This window comes from Phyllobates terribilis, unplaced genomic scaffold, assembly GCF_046119375.1.
Source record: "Phyllobates terribilis strain yellow unplaced genomic scaffold, ASM4611937v1 Scaffold_3__8_contigs__length_932513732, whole genome shotgun sequence".
In the NCBI taxonomy this organism is placed as follows: Eukaryota; Metazoa; Chordata; class Amphibia; order Anura; family Dendrobatidae; genus Phyllobates; species Phyllobates terribilis.
Window position 1 is genome coordinate 24,819,798 of NW_027362763.1, and position 20,632 is coordinate 24,840,429.

Consider the following 20,632-nt stretch of genomic DNA (forward strand, 5'->3'; position numbering starts at 1 on the left):
AGAGGTTTGTGTGAGAACATTAGGGATCAAACAGCATCACGAAAACCAAGGAGCCCACCAGACAGGTCAGGGATCAATCTGAAAACCAAGGAGCCCACCAGACATGTCAGGGATAAATCTGAAAAACAAGGAGCGCACCAGACAGGTCAGGGATAAATCTGAAAACCAAGGAGCTCACCAGACAGGTCAGGGATAAATCTGAAAACCAAGGAGCCCACCAGACAGGTCAGGGATAAATCTGAAAACCAAGCAGCTCACAAGACAGGTCAGGGATAAATCTGAAAACCAAGGAGCTCACCACACAGGTCAGGGATAAATCTGAAAACCAAGGAGCTCACAAGACAGGTCAGGGATAAATCTGAAAACCAAGGAGCTCACAACACAGGTCAGGGATAAATCTGAAAACAAAGGAGCTCACAAGACAGGTCAGGGATAAATCTGAAAACCAAGGAGCTCACCACACAGGTTAGGGATAAATCTGAAAACCAAGGAGCACACAAGACAGGTCAGGGATAAATCTGAAAACCAAGGAGCTCACCACACAGGTCAGGGATAAATCTGAAAACCAAGGAGCTCACAAGACAGGTCAGGGATAAATCTGAAAACCAAGGAGCCCACCAGACAGGCCAGGGATAAAGTTTTGAGAAAAGCGGGGTTAGGTTATAAAAAACAGCCCAATGTCTGAATATTTCAGAGAGCACTGTGCAATCAATCATCCAAAAATGTAAGGAGTAATTTTATCTTTTATTTATTTTACTCACTTATATAGCGCCATTAATTCCACAGACATTATGGGCGCTGTCCCCATTGGGGCTCACAATCTAGAATCCGTATCCGTCTTTGGAGTGTGGGAGTAAACCGGAGAACCAGAAGGAAACTCACGCAAACACGGGGAGAACATACAAACTCCTTGCAGATGTCGTCCTTAGTAGGATTTGAACCCAGGATCCCAGCGCTGCAAGGCTGCAGTGCTAACCACTGAGCCATCACACAGTGATAACCACTGAGTCACTGTGACAACTGCAAACCTCCCAATACATGGCCGTCCGCATACACTGACATCCCAAGCAGGGAGATCACCAATTAGAGAAACAGCCAAGAGGCCGATGGTCACTGGAGGAGCTGCGGAGATCCACAGCTCAGGGGGGAGAATCTGTCCACAGGACAACTACTAGTCGTCTACTCCAAATATCTGGCCTTAATGGAAGAGTGGCAAGAAGAAGACATTTGTGAAAACCATAAACGTCCTGTTAACAGTTTGTAAAAATTCATGTAGAGGACACAGCAACATGTGGAAGAAGAAGCTCAGGGCAGATGAGACCAAAGGAGAACTTTATGGGCTAAATGGAAAACGCTAAGTGTGGCGGAAAACTAAACACCATCCCCACCGTCACACATGGTGGAGGCAACATCATGCTCTCAGGAGACTTTTCTCCAGAAGAGGCAGGGAAGCTGGTCAGAGGTGATAGGATGATAGATGGAGCTAAATAGAGGACAATACTGGAGGAAAACCTGCAGGAGACTTGATACTGGGGTGTAGGTTCACCTTCCAGCAGGACAATGACCCTAAACCTCCTGCCAGAGCTACAATGGAGGGTTTAGATCAGAGCATATTCCAATGTGTGAACGGCGCAGTCACAGTCCAGACCCAAATCCCAGAGAAGCTGTGACAAGACGAGAAAATCACTGATCACAGACGTCTCCATCTGATCACTGAGCGAGAGCGAGGGGGCAAAGAAGACGGGGCACAATGTCACCTCTAGATGTGCAAAGCTGGAGAGACAGACCCCAAAAGACTGCAGGGAAAGCTGGAGAGACAGACCCCAAAAGACTGCAGAGAAAGCTGGAGAGACAGACCCCAAAAGACTGCAGAGAAAGCTGGAGAGACAGACCCCAAAAGACTGCAGAGAAAGCTGGAGAGACAGACCCCAAAAGACTGCAGAGAAAGCTGGAGAGACAGACCCCAAAAGACTGCAGGGAAAGCTGGAGAGACAGACCCCAAAAGACTGCAGAGAAAGCTGGAGAGACAGACCCCAAAAGATGACCTCAAAAGACTGCAGTGAGAGGTGGGATAGACAGACCCCAAAAGACTGCAGAGAAAGGTGGAGAGACAGACCCCAAAAGACTGCAGCAGAGAAAGCTGGAGAGACAGACCCCAAAAGACTGCAGGGAAAGCTGGAGAGACAGACCCCAAAAGACTGCAGAGAAAGCTGGAGAGACAGACCCCAAAAGACTGCAGAGAAAGCTGGAGAGACAGACCCCAAAAGACTGCAGGGAAATCTGGAAGAGACAGACCCCAAAAGACGACCTCAAAAGACTGCAGTGAGAGGTGGGATAGACAGACCCCAAAAGACTGCAGAGAAAGGTGGAGAGACAGACCCCAAAAGACTGCAGCAGAGAAAGCTGGAGAGACAGACCCCAAAAGACTGCAGGGAAAGCTGGAGAGACAGACCCCAAAAGACTGCAGAGAAAGCTGGAGAGACAGACCCCAAAAGACTGCAGAGAAAGCTGGAGAGACAGACCCCAAAAGACTGCAGAGAAAGCTGGAGAGACAGACCCCAAAAGACTGCAGTAGAGAAAAGTGGGAGAGACAGACCCCAAAAGGATGCAGAGAAAGCTGAAGAGACAGACCCCAAAAGACTGCAGGGAAAGCTGGAGAGACAGACCCCAAAAGACTGCAGGGAAAGGTGGAGAGACAGACCCCAAAAGACTGCAGGGAAAGCTGGAGAGGCAGACCCCAAAAGACTGCAGAGAAAGCTGGAGAGACAGACCCCAAAAGACTGCAGAGAAAGCTGGAGAGACAGACCCCAAAAGACTGCAGGGAAAGCTGGAGAGACAGACCCCAAAAGACTGCAGAGAAAGCTGGAGAGACAGACCCCAAAAGATGACCTCAAAAGACTGCAGTGAGAGGTGGGATAGACAGACCCCAAAAGACTGCAGAGAAAGGTGGAGAGACAGACCCCAAAAGACTGCAGCAGAGAAAGCTGGGGAGACAGACCCCAAAAGACTGCAGGGAAAGCTGGAGAGACAGACCCCAAAAGACTGCAGAGAAAGCTGGAGAGACAGACCCCAAAAGACTGCAGAGAAAGCTGGAGAGACAGACCCCAAAAGACTGCAGGGAAAGCTGGAAGAGACAGACCCCAAAAGACGACCTCAAAAGACTGCAGTGAGAGGTGGGATAGACAGACCCCAAAAGACTGCAGAGAAAGGTGGAGAGACAGACCCCAAAAGACTGCAGCAGAGAAAGCTGGAGAGACAGACCCCAAAAGACTGCAGGGAAAGCTGGAGAGACAGACCCCAAAAGACTGCAGAGAAAGCTGGAGAGACAGACCCCAAAAGACTGCAGAGAAAGCTGGAGAGACAGACCCCAAAAGACTGCAGAGAAAGCTGGAGAGACAGACCCCAAAAGACTGCAGTAGAGAAAAGTGGGAGAGACAGACCCCAAAAGGATGCAGAGAAAGCTGAAGAGACAGACCCCAAAAGACTGCAGGGAAAGGTGGAGAGACAGACCCCAAAAGACTGCAGGGAAAGGTGGAGAGACAGACCCCAAAAGACTGCAGGGAAAGGTGGAGAGACAGACCCCAAAAGACTGCAGAGAAAGCTGAAGAGACTGACCCCAAAAGACTGCAGAGAAAGCTGGAGAGACAGACCCCAAAAGACTGCAGAGAAAGCTGGAGAGACAGACCCCAAAAGACTGCAGAGAAAGCTGGAGAGACAGACCCCAAAAGACTGCAGGGAAAGCTGGAGAGACAGACCCCAAAAGACTGCAGAGAAAGCTGGAGAGACAGACCCCAAAAGATGACCTCAAAAGACTGCAGTGAGAGGTGGGATAGACAGACCCCAAAAGACTGCAGAGAAAGGTGGAGAGACAGACCCCAAAAGACTGCAGCAGAGAAAGCTGGGGAGACAGACCCCAAAAGACTGCAGGGAAAGCTGGAGAGACAGACCCCAAAAGACTGCAGAGAAAGCTGGAGAGACAGACCCCAAAAGACTGCAGAGAAAGCTGGAGAGACAGACCCCAAAAGACTGCAGGGAAAGCTGGAAGAGACAGACCCCAAAAGACGACCTCAAAAGACTGCAGTGAGAGGTGGGATAGACAGACCCCAAAAGACTGCAGAGAAAGGTGGAGAGACAGACCCCAAAAGACTGCAGCAGAGAAAGCTGGAGAGACAGACCCCAAAAGACTGCAGGGAAAGCTGGAGAGACAGACCCCAAAAGACTGCAGAGAAAGCTGGAGAGACAGACCCCAAAAGACTGCAGAGAAAGCTGGAGAGACAGACCCCAAAAGACTGCAGAGAAAGCTGGAGAGACAGACCCCAAAAGACTGCAGTAGAGAAAAGTGGGAGAGACAGACCCCAAAAGGATGCAGAGAAAGCTGAAGAGACAGACCCCAAAAGACTGCAGGGAAAGGTGGAGAGACAGACCCCAAAAGACTGCAGGGAAAGGTGGAGAGACAGACCCCAAAAGACTGCAGGGAAAGGTGGAGAGACAGACCCCAAAAGACTGCAGAGAAAGCTGAAGAGACTGACCCCAAAAGACTGCAGAGAAAGCTGGAGAGACAGACCCCAAAAGACTGCAGAGAAAGCTGGAGAGACAGACCCCAAAAGACTGCAGAGAAAGCTGGAGAGACAGACCCCAAAAGACGACCTCAAAAGACTGCAGTGAGAGGTGGGATAGACAGACCCCAAAAGACTGCAGAGAAAGCTGGAGAGACAGACCCCAAAAGACTGCAGAGAAAGCTGGAAGAGACAGACCCCAAAAGACTGCAGAGAAAGCTGGAAGAGACAGACCCCAAAAGACTGCAGAGAAAGGTGGAGAGACAGACCCCAAAAGACTGCAGAGAAAGCTGGAGAGACAGACCCCAAAAGACTGCAGGGAAAGCTGGAGAGACAGACCCCAAAAGACTGCAGAGAAAGGTGGAGAGACAGACCCCAAAAGACTGAAGCAGAGAAAGCTGGAGAGACAAACCCCAAAAGACTGAAGCAGAGAAAGCTGGAGAGACAGACCCCAAAAGACTGCAGAGAAAGCTGGAGAGACAGACCCCAAAAGACTGCAGAGAAAGCTGGAAGAGACAGACCCCAAAAGACTGCAGAGAAAGGTGGAAGAGACAGACCCCAAAAGACTGCAGAGAAAGGTGGAGAGACAGACCCCAAAAGACTGCAGGGAAAGGTGGAGAGACAGACCCCAAAAGACTGCAGAGAAAGGTGGAAGAGACAGACCCCAAAAGACTGCAGAGAAAGGTGGAGAGACAGACCCCAAAAGACTGCAGAGAAAGCTGGAGAGACAGACCCCAAAAGACTGCAGAGAAAGCTGGAGAGACAGACCCCAAAAGACTGCAGAGAAAACTGGAGAGACAGACCCCAAAAGACTGCAGAGAAAGGTGGAGAGACAGACCCCAAAAGACTGCAGAGAAAGGTGGAGAGACAGACCCCAAAAGACTGCAGAAAAAGGTGGAGAGACAGACCCCAAAAGACTGCAGTGAGAGGTGGGATAGACAGACCCCAAAAGACTGCAGAGAAAGGTGGAGAGACAGACCCCAAAAGACTGCAGAGAAAGCTGGAGAGACAGACCCCAAAAGACTGCAGAGAAAGCTGGAGAGACAGACCCCAAAAGACTGCAGAGAAAGCTGGAGAGACAGACCCCAAAAGACTGCAGAGAAAGCTGGAGAGACAGACCCCAAAAGACTGCAGCAGTAACTGCAGAGAAAGGTGGTCCTACAAAATACAGACTCGGGGGGGCTGAATACAAATGCAGCTGATAATGTTCAGATTTATATTTTTTAAGTACCATTTCCTTTACTCATCACAAATACTCGCTACTTTGTGTTGGTATAACAGAAAATCCAAATTAAAAAACAATTAAAGGGGTATTCCCATCTCCAAGATCCTATCCCAATATGTAGTAGGTGTAATAATAATAATAATAATATTAGCAAATACCTCCAATTAGAAATGTAGTATAGTTTTTCTGATTTGCTATGTCTCTTTCCTCATGTGCAGGTATTGCAGGACCTTAGGTATCCATGGTTACGACCACTGATAAAGTGACAGATGGTTAGCTAGCTGCTAGTGGTCGTAACCATGGATACCTAAGGTCCTGCAATACCTGCACATGAGGAAAGAGACATAGCAAATCAGAAAAACTATACCACATTTCTAATTGGAGGTATTTGCTAATATTATTATTATTATTATTATTACACCTACTACATATTGGGATAGGATCTTGGAGATGGGAATATCCCTTTAAGTTTGTGGACATAATGTGAAAAAATAAGGTAAAGCTCACGGAATATGAATACTTTTTCAAGGCACTTTATTTCTGCAGATTGGAGAAAATTGCATTACACATTTTTTACTAAAGGGAAATTAAATAGTGTATTATACTCCAGAGCTGCACTCACTATTCTGCTGGTGAAGTCACTGTGTACATACATTACATTACTGATCCTGAGTTACCTCCTGTATTATACTCCAGAGCTGCACTCACTGTTTTGCTGGTGCAGTCACTGTGTACATACATTACATTACTGATCCTGAGTTACATCCTGTATTATACCCCAGAGCTGCACTCACTATTCTGCTGGTGCAGTCACTGTGTACATACATTACATTACTGATCCTGAGTTACATCCTGTATTATACTCCAGAGCTGCACTCACTATTCTGCTGGTGCCGACCTACTGTGAACATTTGGTTTTCTTTTTTTTTTGTAAAACAAACAAATAGGACAAAATAGCTGAAAACTTCAGTGTGCATAACTATTCACCCCCCTACAGTCAGTACTTTGTGGAGCCTCCTTTTGTGGCAATTACAGCTGCAGTCACTTTAGATAAGTCTCTATGAGTTTTCCACATTTGACCACTGGGATTTTTGCCCATTCCTCCAGGCAAAACTGCTCCAGCTCCTTCAGGTTAGATGTTTCCTCTGGTGAACAGCGATCTTCACATCTGACCACAGATTCTCCATTGGATTAAGATCTGGGCTGTGACTCGGACCCTCCAGAACATTTACACGTTTCCCCTTAAACCACTCGAGTGTTGCTTTAGCAGTAGCTTTGGGTCAATGTCTTGTTGGAAGGTGAACCTCCGTCCCAGGCTCAAGTCACTGACAGACTGAAACAGGTTCTGCTCAAGAATATTCCTGTATTTTGCACCATCCATCTTCCCCTCAACTTGTACCATTTTCCCTGTCCCTGCTGCTGAAAAACATCCCCACAGCATGCTGCTGCCACCACCGTCTTTCACTGTGGGGATGGTGTTCTTGGGGAAATGAGCTGTGTTAGTTTGTGCCTGAGACAGCATTTACCTTGGTGGCCAAAAAGTTCAATTTCAGTCTCCCATGTTCTTTGGCAAACTCAAAACAATCCTTTCAATTTGTGTGTGTAAGTAAAGGCATTTTTCTGTCCACTCTTCTATAAAGGCCACCTCTATGGAGTGTACGGCTTATTGTGGTCGTATGGACAGATACTCCAGTCTCTGCTTGGGAACTCTGCAGCTCCTTCAGGGTTACCTTTGTCCTCTGTGCTGCCTCTCTGATTAATGCCCTTCTTGCTCGGGCTGAGAGTTTGGGTGGGCACCCTGTCTGTTTGTTGAGATACCATGTTCTTTCCATTTGATGATAACGGATTTGGTGGTGCTCTGGGGGATCATCAGAGATTTGGAGATTTATTTATTTATTTATTTTTTTTAATAACCCAACCCTGACTGTACTTCTCAACAACTCTGACTTGTCTGGAGATCTCCTTGGTCTTCATGGCGGTGTCTGGAGATCTCCTTGGTCTTCATGGCTGTGTCTGGAGATCTCCTTGGTCTTCATGGCGGTGTCTGGAGATCTCCTTGGTCTTCATGGCGGTGTCTGGAGATCTCCTTGGTCTTCATGGCGGTGTCTGGAGATCTCCTTGGTCTTCATGGCGGTGTCTGGAGATCTCCTTGGTCTTCATGGCGGTGTCTGGAGATCTCCTTGGTCTTCATGGCGGTGTCTGGAGATCTCCTTGGTCTTCATGGCGGTGTCTGGAGATCTCCTTGGTCTTCATGGCGGTGTCTGGAGATCTCCTTGGTCTTCATGGCGGTGTCTGGAGATCTCCTTGGTCTTCATGGCGGTGTCTGGAGAACTCCTTGGTCTTCATGGCGGTGTCTGGAGAACTCCTTGGTCTTCATGGCGGTGTCTGGAGAACTCCTTGGTCTTCATGGCGGTGTCTGGAGATCTCATGGGTCTTCATGGCGGTGTCTGGAGATCTCATGGGTCTTCATGGTGGTGCTTGGAGATCTCATTGGTCTTCATGGTGGTGTTTGGAGATCTCATGGGTCTTCATGGCGGTGTCTGGAGATCTCCTTGGTCTTCATGGCGGTGTTTGGAGATCTCATGGGTCTTCATGGTGGTGTTTGGAGATCTCATGGGTCTTCATGGTGGTGTTTGGAGATCTCATGGGTCTTCATGGTGGTGTTTGGAGATCTCCTGGGTCTTCATGGCGGTGTCTGGAGATCTCCTGAGTCTTCATGGTGGTGTTTGGAGATCTCCTTGGTCTTTATGGTGGTGTTTGGAGATCTCCTGGGTCTTCATGGTGTTGTTTGGAGATCTCCTTGGTCTTTATGGTGGTGTTTGGAGATCTCCTTGGTCTTCATGGTGTTTGGTTAGTGGTGCCTCTTGTTAATGGTGTTGCAGCCTCTGTGGCCTTTCAGTTAAGTGTATATACAGACATGTGACATTAGATTACACACAGGGGACATCCTGTCACTAAGCATGGGACTTATGAAGGGAATTGCTTGCAACAAAAATGTTTAGGGGCTTCATAGCAAAATGGATGACTACATTTGCACATGCCAATTTTTAGCTATTTGACCCCATAAATTTAATTTATGCCTATATTTTCCTCACGTCACAAACATATTTAAGACAGGTTGTAATGTAACAAAATAGGTAAAAAGCCAAGGGGGTGAATACGTTCGCAAGCCACTGTACATCCTGTATTATACTCCAGAGCTGCGCTCATTATTCTGCATGTGGAGCTGTAACGTGTAGAGCAGTGATGCGGTGTTTGTGCACACTTGTGTGTGTATTGGGTGCTGCCCTCTCGCCGGCCCCTCCCCCTCCTATGGTGCGGGAGCAGCAGGCGGCCATGTACCTGACATCACGGACAGCAGGGCGATCTGTCTGCAGTGGTATTAATAGAGGCTGCTGACTAATCCCAGCTCTCTGGCCCTAATCCTGCATCGTGCAGATGAGATATTCCCTAGAAGCCAGAGCTGTGGTTACCACCAAACACAGCAGACAATTATCCTGGAAATTGTGGCCTCTGGGACGTAAACCAGCGCAGAGATGGGCGAGCAGCAGCGGCCGAGATGTGCCAGCAGCAGCGGCCGAGATGTGCCAGCTGCAACGGCCGAGATGTGCCAGCTGCAACGGCCGAGATGTGTCAGCTGCAACGGCCGAGATGTGCCAGCTGCAACGGCCGAGATGTGCCAGCAGCAGCGGCCGAGATGTGCCAGCAGCAGCGGCCGAGATGTGCCAGCAGCAGCGGCCGAGATGTGCCAGCAGCAGAAGCCGAGATGTGCCAGCAGCAGCGGCCGAGATGTGCCAGCAGCAGCGGCCGAGATGTGCGTCTCATACATCACGGCTAGAATCTATTCCACTTCTACATTTTATCCTTCTCATGTACATTTCCCTCTCCAATGTTTTTTTGCTCTTTTAGTCGGCTGTTTCTATGGTTACTGGAAGACAATCATAAACATTCCGCACATTGTTACATTTTATTGACAAATACATGAAGTTTCTATGACGCCTCAATATTCCCGGCAGCGCTGCCCCTTATTCCTCCACGCTTCTGCCCCTTATTCCTCCACACTTCTGCCCCCTTATTCCTCCACACTTCTGCCCCCTTATTCCTCCACACTTCTGCCCCCTTATTCCTCCACGCTTCTGCCCCTTATTCCTCCACGCTTCTGCCCCTTATTCCTCCACGCTTCTGCCCCTTATTCCTCCACACTTCTGCCCCCTTATTCCTCCACAATTCTGCCCCCTTATTCCTCCACAATTCTGCCCCTTATTCCTCCACACTTCTGCCCCTTATTCCTCCACACTTCTGCCCCTTATTCCTCCACACTTCTGCCCCCTTATTCCTCCACGCTTCTGCCCCTTATTCCTCCACACTTCTACCCCCTTATTCCTCCACACTTCTGCCCCCTTATTCCTCCACACTTCTGCCCCCTTATTCCTCCACGCTTCTGCCCCCTTATTCCTCCACGCTTCTGCCCCTTATTCCTCCACGCTTCTGCCCCTTATTCCTCCACGCTTCTGCCCCTTATTCCTCCACACTTCTGCCCCCTTATTCCTCCACACTTCTGCCCCCTTATTCCTCCACACTTCTGCCCCCTTATTCCTCCACACTTCTGCCCCTTATTCCTCCACACTTCTGCCCCTTATTCCTCCACACTTCTGCCCCCTTATTCCTCCACACTTCTGCCCCCTTATTCCTCCACACTTCTGCCCCCTTATTCCTCCACACTTCTGCCCCCTTATTCCTCCACACTTCTACCCCTTATTCCTCCACACTTCTGCCCCTTATTCCTCCACACTTCTGCCTCTTATTCCTCCACACTTCTGCCCCTTATTCCTCCACACTTCTGCCCCCTTATTCTCCACACTTCTGCCCCTTATTCTCCACACTTCTGCCCCTTATTCCTCCACACTTCTGCCCCCTTATTCCTCCACACTTCTGCCCCCTTATTCCTCCACACTTCTGCCCCCTTATTCCTCCACACTTCTGCCCCCTTATTCCTCCACACTTCTACCCCTTATTCCTCCACACTTCTGCCCCTTATTCCTCCACACTTCTGCCTCTTATTCCTCCACACTTCTGCCCCTTATTCCTCCACACTTCTGCCCCCTTATTCCTCCACACTTCTGCTCCTTATTCCTCCACACTTCTGCCCCTTATTCCTCCACACTTCTGCCCCTTATTCCTCCACACTTCTGCCCCTTATTCCTCCACACTTCTGCCCCTTATTCCTCCACACTTCTGCCCCTTATTCCTCCACACTTCTGCCCCCTTATTCCTCCACACTTCTGCCCCCTTATTCCTCCACACTTCTGCCCCCTTATTCCTCCACACTTCTGCCCCTTATTCTCCACACTTCTGCCCCTTATTCCTCCACACTTCTGCCCCCTTATTCCTCCACACTTCTGCCCCTTATTCCTCCACACTTCTGCCCCCTTATTCCTCCACACTTCTGCCCCTTATTCCTCCACACTTCTGCCCCTTATTCCTCCACACTTCTGCCCCTTATTCCTCCACACTTCTGCCCCTTATTCTCCACACTTCTGCCCCTTATTCCTCCACACTTCTGCCCCTTATTCCTCCACACTTCTGCCCCTTATTCTCCACACTTCTGTCCCTTATTCCTCCACACTTCTGCCCCTTATTCCTCCACACTTCTGCCCCTTATTCCTCCACACTTCTGCCCCTTATTCCTCCACACTTCTGCCCCTTATTCTCCACACTTCTGTCCCTTATTCCTCCACACTTCTGTCCCTTATTCCTCCACACTTCTGCCCCCTTATTCCTCCACACTTCTGCCCCCTTATTCTCCACACTTCTGCCCCCTTATTCTCCACACTTCTGCCCCTTATTCCTCCACACTTCTGCCCCCTTATTCTCCACACTTCTGCCCCCTTATTCCTCCACACTTCTGCCCCTTATTCCTCCACACTTCTGCCCCTTATTCCTCCACACTTCTGCCCCTTATTCCTCCACACTTCTGCCCCCTTATTCCTCCACACTTCTGCCCCTTATTCCTCCACACTTCTGCCCCTTATTCCTCCACACTTCTGCCCCCTTATTCCTCCACACTTCTGCCCCTTATTCTGATGGCAGTCCTCAGAGATCTGGGGGGTTTCCTGGACCCAAAATGTTCTGTTCTCCGAGCCGCTTAGTGATCACTTTTGCCTTGTGACCTGATCCCATGAATAAAGAATGTGATCTAAACCACCCCACAGAACAACTTCTCCCATCATCCAGGAAAATGTGAGATGATGCTGGTGAAGCTTTTAGCTGAAGTTCTTCACCAGTTCATCTTCTCTGATGCATGTTCTGCTCAGATCTCTCCACAGCATTGTAGATGAGGAAAAGGTCAGCTGCGTTATCTCCAGAAACAGCGCCACTCTTCTCCATGGTTGAGTCTGGTAATGCAGGCTCCTTTCAACAGAAAGGGTGCTGAAGGGTTAATGCTAATATCAATGGTGCTGGGCTAATAATGGCAGACATGATAGTCTTATCTAGTGTTCATGGTAACATCTGATAAGGAATGGGGGTTGAGAGGGTTAATAGTAACTATTTGACGGTATTGGATGGAAAGGGTTAATGCCTACATCTTTGGTAATCTTGGCTGGCCAGGTGTTAGTAGTGACGCTCCTGGTGGTCTTGGGTGATGGTATTGAGGGTTAATTGCGACATCCCTGGCGAGCTCTGGTGGTGAGGGCGTCACAGCCATACCCGGGACACATGATCCAGACGTGACGGGCGACGCGACCCCGCGGAGACAGATCTCCACCATCCTCCGCCGCCGACTCGTTCTTCCACACAACCCTGTGTTATCCCGGCTGCCAATCTGTCCGCTGTTACACAGGCGAGGACGATGACGCCTCTCGGTGGTGGGACGGGGTACAGCCAGGGACCGATCTGCTGTGATCGTCCGAGTTGCGGATGCCTCAGGGGCCGATTCCATGGGGCCACACAGTCAGATGCCGGCACTACCTCCATAAGGGCCGCACAGGACGGCTGCAGCCATCATCTCACCCTGACTCAACAATCAGCTCCTGACGCCACACAGGACCGGCACAGGCCGCTTGCTGATGGTTTCCATGCAGCATGGGAACATATTTCCTCCACAGCCACAATAAAGCCTCCAGCAAGAAGGAGAGCGAAGAGACGTGACGGCGCTGCAGTACCTGGCACTGCCACACTCCTGTATGGCGCTGTGTGCGACAGCAATGAAAGCACCGAGGCCAAGTCTTTATAATCGGTGGGAGAAAACTATCAGCAAAGACGTCCCTCGCCATGTCAACATTCAGAAAGAGATGCCGGCCTCTGCCTGTAGGGGGCAGACTGCACTCCGAACACATGATGTGCACAGGCAGCATGGCGAAATCACCGCGCCCCACGGCCTCATATCTGCCCCCGAACCCTGAGGCCCCGCACCTGCCCCCAAAGCCATCATCCTCGCAACTGCCCCCGAACCCTGCGGCCCCGCACCTGCCCCCAAAGCCATCATCCTCGCACCTGCCCCCAAAGCCATCATCCTCGCACCTGTCCCCAAAGCCATCATCCTCGCACCTGTCCCCAAAGCCATCATCCTCGCACCTGCCCCCAAAGCCATCCTCCTCGCACCTGCCCCCAAAGCCATCCTCCTCGCACCTGCCCCCAAAGCCATCCTCCTCGCACCTGCCCCCGAACCCTGCGGCCCCGCACCTGCCCCCAAAGCCATCATCCTCGCACCTGCCCCCAAAACCATCATCCTCGCACCTGCCCCCAAAGCCATCATCCTCGCACCTGCCCCCGAACCCTGCGGCCCCGCACCTGCCCCCAAAGCCATCATCCTCGCACCTGGCCCCGAACCCATCCTCCTCGCACCTGCCCCCGAACCCATCCTCCTCGCACCTGCCCCCAAAGCCATCATCCTCGCACCTGCCCCCAAAACCATCATCCTCGCACCTGGCCCCAAAGCCATCATCCTCGCACCTGGCCCCAAAGCCATCATCCTCGCACCTGGCCCCAAAGCCATCATCCTCGCACCTGGCCCCAAAGCCATCCTCCTCGCACCTGGCCCCAAAGCCATCATCCTCGCACCTGCCCCCAAAACCATCATCCTCGCACCTGGCCCCAAAGCCATCATCCTCGCACCTGGCCCCAAAGCCATCATCCTCGCACCTGGCCCCAAAGCCATCATCCTCGCACCTGGCCCCAAAGCCATCATCCTCGCACCTGGCCCCAAAGCCATCATCCTCGCACCTGGCCCCAAAGCCATCCTCCTCGCCCCGGCCCCCGAAGCCATCCTCCTCGCCCCGGCCCCCGAAGCCATCCTCCTCGCACCGGCCCCCGAAGCCATCCTCCTCGCACCGGCCCCCGAAGCCATCCTCCTCGCACCGGCCCCCGAAGCCATCCTCCTCGCACCGGCCCCCGAAGCCATCCTCCTCGCACCGGCCCCCGAAGCCATCCTCCTCGCACCGGCCCCCGAAGCCATCCTCCTCGCACCTGCCCCCGAAGCCACCTGCCCCCGAAGCCATCATCCTCGCACCTGGCCCCAAAGCCATCATCCTCGCACCTGGCCCCAAAGCCATCATCCTCGCACCTGGCCCCAAAGCCATCATCCTCGCACCTGGCCCCAAAGCCATCATCCTCGCACCTGGCCCCGAACCCATCATCCTCGCACCTGGCCCCGAACCCATCATCCTCGCACCTGGCCCCGAACCCATCATCCTCGCACCTGGCCCCGAACCCATCATCCTCGCACCTGGCCCCGAACCCATCATCCTCGCACCTGGCCCCGAACCCATCATCCTCGCACCTGGCCCCGAACCCATCATCCTCGCACCTGGCCCCGAACCCATCATCCTCGCACCTGGCCCCGAACCCATCATCCTCGCACCTGGCCCCGAACCCATCATCCTCGCACCTGGCCCCGAACCCATCATCCTCGCCCCTGGCCCCGAACCCATCATCCTCGCACCTGGCCCCGAACCCATCATCCTCGCACCTGGCCCCGAACCCATCATCCTCGCACCTGGCCCCGAACCCATCATCCTCGCACCTGGCCCCGAACCCATCATCCTCGCACCTGGCCCCGAACCCATCATCCTCGCACCTGGCCCCGAACCCATCATCCTCGCACCTGCCCCCAACCCATCCTCCTCGCACCTGCCCCCGAACCCGCCCCCGAACCCATCCTCCTCGCACCTGGCCCCGAACCCATCCTCCTCGCACCTGGCCCCGAACCCATCCTCCTCGCACCTGGCCCCGAACCCATCCTCCTCGCACCTGGCCCCGAACCCATCCTCCTGGCACCGGCCCCCAAAGCCACCTGCCCCCGAAGCCATCCTCCTCGCCCCGGCCCCCGAAGCCATCCTCCTCGCCCCGGCCCCCGAAGCCATCCTCCTCGCCCCGGCCCCCGAAGCCATCCTCCTCGCCCCGGCCCCCGAAGCCATCCTCCTCGCACCGGCCCCCGAAGCCATCCTCCTCGCACCTGCCCCCGAACCCGCCCCCGAACCCATCCTCCTCGCACCTGGCCCCGAACCCATCCTCCTCGCACCTGGCCCCGAACCCATCCTCCTCGCACCTGGCCCCGAACCCATCCTCCTGGCACCGGCCCCCGAAGCCACCTGCCCCCGAAGCCATCCTCCTCGCACCGGCCCCCGAAGCCATCCTCCTCGCCCCGGCCCCCGAAGCCATCCTCCTCGCCCCGGCCCCCGAAGCCATCCTCCTCGCACCGGCCCCCGAAGCCATCCTCCTCGCACCGGCCCCCGAAGCCATCCTCCTCGCACCGGCCCCCGAAGCCATCATCCTCGCACCGGCCCCCGAAGCCATCATCCTCGCACCTGCCCCCGAAGCCACCTGCCCCCGAAGCCATCATCCTCGCACCTGCCCCCGAAGCCACCTGCCCCCACTCCCATCCTCCTGGCACCTGCCCCCGCTCCCATCCTCCTGGCACCTGCCCCCGAAGCCATCCTCCTGGCACCTGCCCCCGAAGCCATCCTCCTGGCACCGGCCCCCGAAGCCATCCTCCTCGCACCGGCCCCCGAAGCCATCCTCCTCGCACCGGCCCCCGAAGCCATCCTCCTCGCACCGGCCCCCGAAGCCATCCTCCTCGCACCTGCCCCCGAAGCCATCCTCCTCGCACCTGCCCCCGAAGCCATCCTCCTCGCACCTGCCCCCATCCTCCTCGCACCTGCCCCCGAACCCATCATCCTCGCACTTGCCCCCGAACCCATCATCCTCGCACTTGCCCCCGAACCCATCATCCTCACCCCTGCCCCCGAACCCATCATCCTCGCACCTGTCCCCGAACCCATCATCCTCCCACCTGTCCCCGAACCCATCATCCTCGCACCTGTCCCCGAACCCATCATCCTCGCACCTGCCCCCGAACCCATCATCCTCGCACCTGCCCCCGAACCCATCATCCTCGCACCTGTCCCCGAACCCATCATCCTCGCACCTGCCCCCGAACCCATCATCCTCGCACCTGCCCCCGAACCCATCATCCTCGCACCTGCCCCCGAACCCATCATCCTCACACCTGCCCCCGAACCCCACGGTCTCACACCTGCCACCGAACTCCGCGGCCCCGAACCCATCATCCTCACTCCTGCCCCCGGATCCCACACCTATCCCCGAACCCCGCAGCCCCACACCTGCCCCCGAAACCCGCGGCCCCACACCTGCCCCCAAACCCATCAACCTCACAACTGCCCCCGAACCTGCCCCCAAACCCCGCAGCCCCGAACCCATCATCCTCAAACCAGCCCCCGAATACAACGGCCCCACACCTGCCCCAAAGCGATCCTGTCTCCTCCATCCTCCAGCATGTCACTACCCACACCTACAAACAGGAAATTCACCATATGGGAATACAAAAGGTTAACACTGAGCCTGACACTGTATACAGGGACACTAGGGGTTAATACCGAGCCCGACACTGTATACAGGGACACAAGGGGTTAATACAGAGCCTGACACTGTATACAGGGACACTAGGGGTTAATACCGAGCCTGACACTGTATACAGGGACACTAGGGGTTAATACCGAGCCTGACACTGTATACAGGGACACTAGGGGTTAATACCGAGCCTGGTACTGTATACAGGGACACTAGGGGTGAATACAGAGCCTGGTACTGTATACAGGGACACTAGGGGTTAATACAGAGCCTGGCACTGTATAGAGGAACACAATTGGTTAACACCGAGCCTGGCACTGTATACAGGGACACTAGGGGTCAATACCGAGCCTGACACTGTATACAGAGAAACTAGGGGTTAATACCAAGCCTGACACTATACAGGAACACTAGGGGTTAATACCGAGCTTGACACTGTATACAGGGACACTAAGGATTAATACAGAGCCTGGCACTGTATACAGGGACACAAGGGGTTAATACAGAGCCCGACACTGTATACAGGGACACTAGGGGTTAATACCGAGCCTGGCACTGTATACTGGGACATTAGGGGTTAATACCGAGCCTGGCACTGTATACAGTGACACTAGGGGTTAATACCGAGCCCGGCACTGTATACAGTGACACTAGGGGTTAATACCGAGCCTGGCACTGTATACAGAGAAACTAGGGGTTAATACCAAGCCTGACACTATACAGGAACACTAGGGGTTAATACCGAGCTTGACACTGTATACAGGGACACTAAGGATTAATACAGAGCCTGGCACTGTATACAGGGACACTAGGGGTTAATACCGAGCCCGGCACTGTATACAGGGACACTAGGGGTTAATACCGAGCCTGGCACTGTATACTGGGACATTAGGGGTTAATACCGAGCCTGGCACTGTATACAGTGACACTAGGGGTTAATACCGAGCCCGGCACTGTATACAGTGACACTAGGGGTTAATACCGAGCCCGGCACTGTATACAAGGACTCTAGGGGTTAATACCGAGCCTGACGCTGTATACAGGGACACTAGGGGTTAATACCGAGCCTGACGCTGTATACAGGGACACTAGGGGTTAATACCGAGTCTGACACTGTATACAGGGGAGTGAGGTGAAGGTAGAGTTCAACAGAACTTAAGTTAGAAAGGGGTTGATTCTAGAGAGATTACAGGATCATATTAACCCCTTCACTATTAACACTCTGTGCCACCCCACCCGTATACGGCCCAGGGATCAGTATTAACCCCCTGTGCCCCCACCCCCCCCGTATACGGCCCCGGAATCAGTATTAACCCCCTGTGCCCCCAATATACGGCCCCGGTTCAAGTATTAACCCCCTGTGCCCCCCCGTATACGGCCCTGGGATCAGTATTAACCCCCTGTGCCCCCCCCCGTATACGGCCCCGTATCAGTATTAACCCTGCTGCCCCGTATAAGGCCCGGCATCAGTATTAACCCCCTGTGCCCCCGTATACGTCCCCGGGATCAGTATTAACCCCCTGCGCCCCATATACGGCCCCGGGATCAGTATTAACCCCCTGCGCCCCTGTATATGGCCCCGGGATCAGTATTAACCCCCTGTGCTCCCGTATACGGCCCCGGGATCAATATTAACCCCCTGCTCCCCGTATACGGCCCCCGGGATCAGTATTAACCCCCTATGCCCCCCATATACGGCCCCGGGATCAGTATTAAACCTCTGTGCCCCCCGTATACGGCCCCGGGATCAGTATTAAACCTCTGTGCCCCCCGTATACAGCCCCGGGGTCAGTATTAACCCCCTGTGCCCCCCGTATACGGCCCCGGGATCAGTATTAACCCTCTCTGCCACGTATAAGGCCCGGGGATCAGTATTAACCCTCTCTGCCCCGTATACGGCCCCGGGATCAGTATTAACCCTCTCTGCCCCGTATAAGGCCCCGGGATCAGTATTAACCCTCTCTGCCCCGTATATGGCTCTGGGATCAGTATTAACCCTCTCTGCCCCGTATACGGCCCGGGGATCAGTATTAACCCTCTCTGCCCCGTATACGGCCCGGGGATCAGTATTAACCCTCTCTGCCCCGTATACGGCCCCGGGATCAGTATTAACCCTCTCTGCCCCGTATAAGGCCCCGGGATCAGTATTAACCCTCTCTGCCCCGTATAAGGCCCCGGGATCAGTATTAACCCTCTCTGCCCCGTATAAGGCCCCGGGATCAGTATTAACCCTCTATGCCCCGTATAAGGCCCCGGGATCAGTATTAACCCTCTATGCCCCGTATAAGGCCCCGGGATCAGTATTAACCCTCTCTGCCCCGTATAAGGCCCCGGGATCAGTATTAACCCTCTCTGCCCCGTATAAGGCCCCGGGAACAGTATTAACCCTCTCTGCCCCGTATAAGGCCCGGGGATCAGTATTAACCCTCTCTGCCCCGTATAAGGCCCTGGGATCAGTATTAACCCTCTCTGCCCCGTATAAGGCCCGGGGATCAGTATTAACCATCTCTGCCCCGTATAAGGCCCGGGGATCAGTATTAACCCTCTCTGCCCCGTATAAGGCCCCGGGAACAGTATTAACCCTCTCTGCCCCGTATAAGGCCCGGGGATCAGTATTAACCCTCTCTGCCCCGTATAAGGTCCTGGGATCAGAATTAACCCTCTCTGCCCCGTATAAGGCCCGGGGATCAGTATTAACCCTCTCTGCCCCGTATAAGGCCCCGGGAACAGTATTAACCCTCTCTGCCCCGTATAAGGCCCGGGGATCAGTATTAACCCTCTCTGCCCCGTATAAGGCCCGGGGATCAGTATTAACCCTCTCTGCCCCGTATAAGGCCCGGGGATCAGTATTAACCCTCTCTGCCCCGTATAAGGCCCCGGGATCAGTATTAACCCTCTCTGCCCCGTATAAGGCCCCGGGATCAGTATTAACCCTCTTTGCCCCGTATAAGGCCCCGGGATCAGTATTAACCCTCTCTGCCCCGTATAAGGCCCCGGGATCAGTATTAACCCTCTCTGCCCCGTATAAGGCCCTGGGATCAGTATTAACCCTCTCTGCCCCGTATAAGGCCCCGGGAACAGTATTAACCCTCTCTGCCCCGTATAAGGCCCCGGGAACAGTATTAACCCTCTCTGCCCCGTATAAGGCCCCGGGATCAGTATTAACCCTCTTTGCCCCGTATACGGCCCCGGGATCAGTATTAACCCTCTCTGCCCCGTATACGGCCCCGGGATCAGTATTAACCCTCTTTGCCCCGTATACGGCCCCGGGATCAGTATTAACCCTCTCTGCCCCGTATACGGCCCCGGGAACAGTATTAACCCTCTCTGCCCCGTATACGGCCCCGGGATCAGTATTAACCCTCTCTGCCCCGTATAAGGCCCCGGGATCAGTATTAACCCTCTCTGCCCCGTATAAGGCCCCGGGATCAGTATTAACCCTCTTTGCCCCGTATACGGCCCCGGGAACAGTATTAACCCCTCGGCTCCCGGCTCTCTCTGCCCCGGGCCCGGACACCTGTGGCGGCAGCTCTCTCTCTCACCGTCCTGGCGGCCTCTGCCCACGTCCTGCCCTTCTTCTTCCGTCGCCTCCTCCTCCTCTTCCTCCGGGCCGCGTCCCTCATGGTGTCCGGTTCTCCCCGGGACGGGACGGGCCGCGCTCACTGCCCCGCAGCTGCCATGTTGTCGGGGCCGTTACTGTACGGAGAGGTCATGTGACCTGCGTGACGTCACCTACTGTACAGCGGCGGCTGTCAAAAGGGAAGGGAGGAGCTGTCATGTGGGGGCGGGGCCGCCGGAGGAGGCGGGGTCACACTGACGGCGGAGCAGGTGCAAGAAACCAGTAATGCGCATGCGCAATGTTTTACCTTCTGTAAGAGCTGTGTGTAGAGAGGAGAGGAGAGGAGAGGAAGTGTAACACCGAGAGCAGGAACGAACAGCCGTGCCTGACCCTACTCCAGAGCTACACTCACTATTCTGCTGG

The 20,632-nt window shown here is 53.8% G+C and overlaps 1 protein-coding gene across 1 annotated transcript in view; it reads right to left on the reverse strand.

The window, feature by feature from the left end:
* The window catches only part of LOC141258400 (putative Polycomb group protein ASXL2), a 146,153-nt gene extending 125,730 nt beyond the window's left edge, over positions 1–20,423 (reverse strand). The window contains exon 1 of the mRNA XM_073673401.1: positions 20,193–20,423. Coding sequence (XP_073529502.1) covers positions 20,193–20,273 — 81 coding nt within the window. The 5' untranslated portion in view covers positions 20,274–20,423. The remainder of the gene's footprint in view (positions 1–20,192) is intronic.
* Positions 20,424–20,632: the final 209 nt, after the last annotated feature.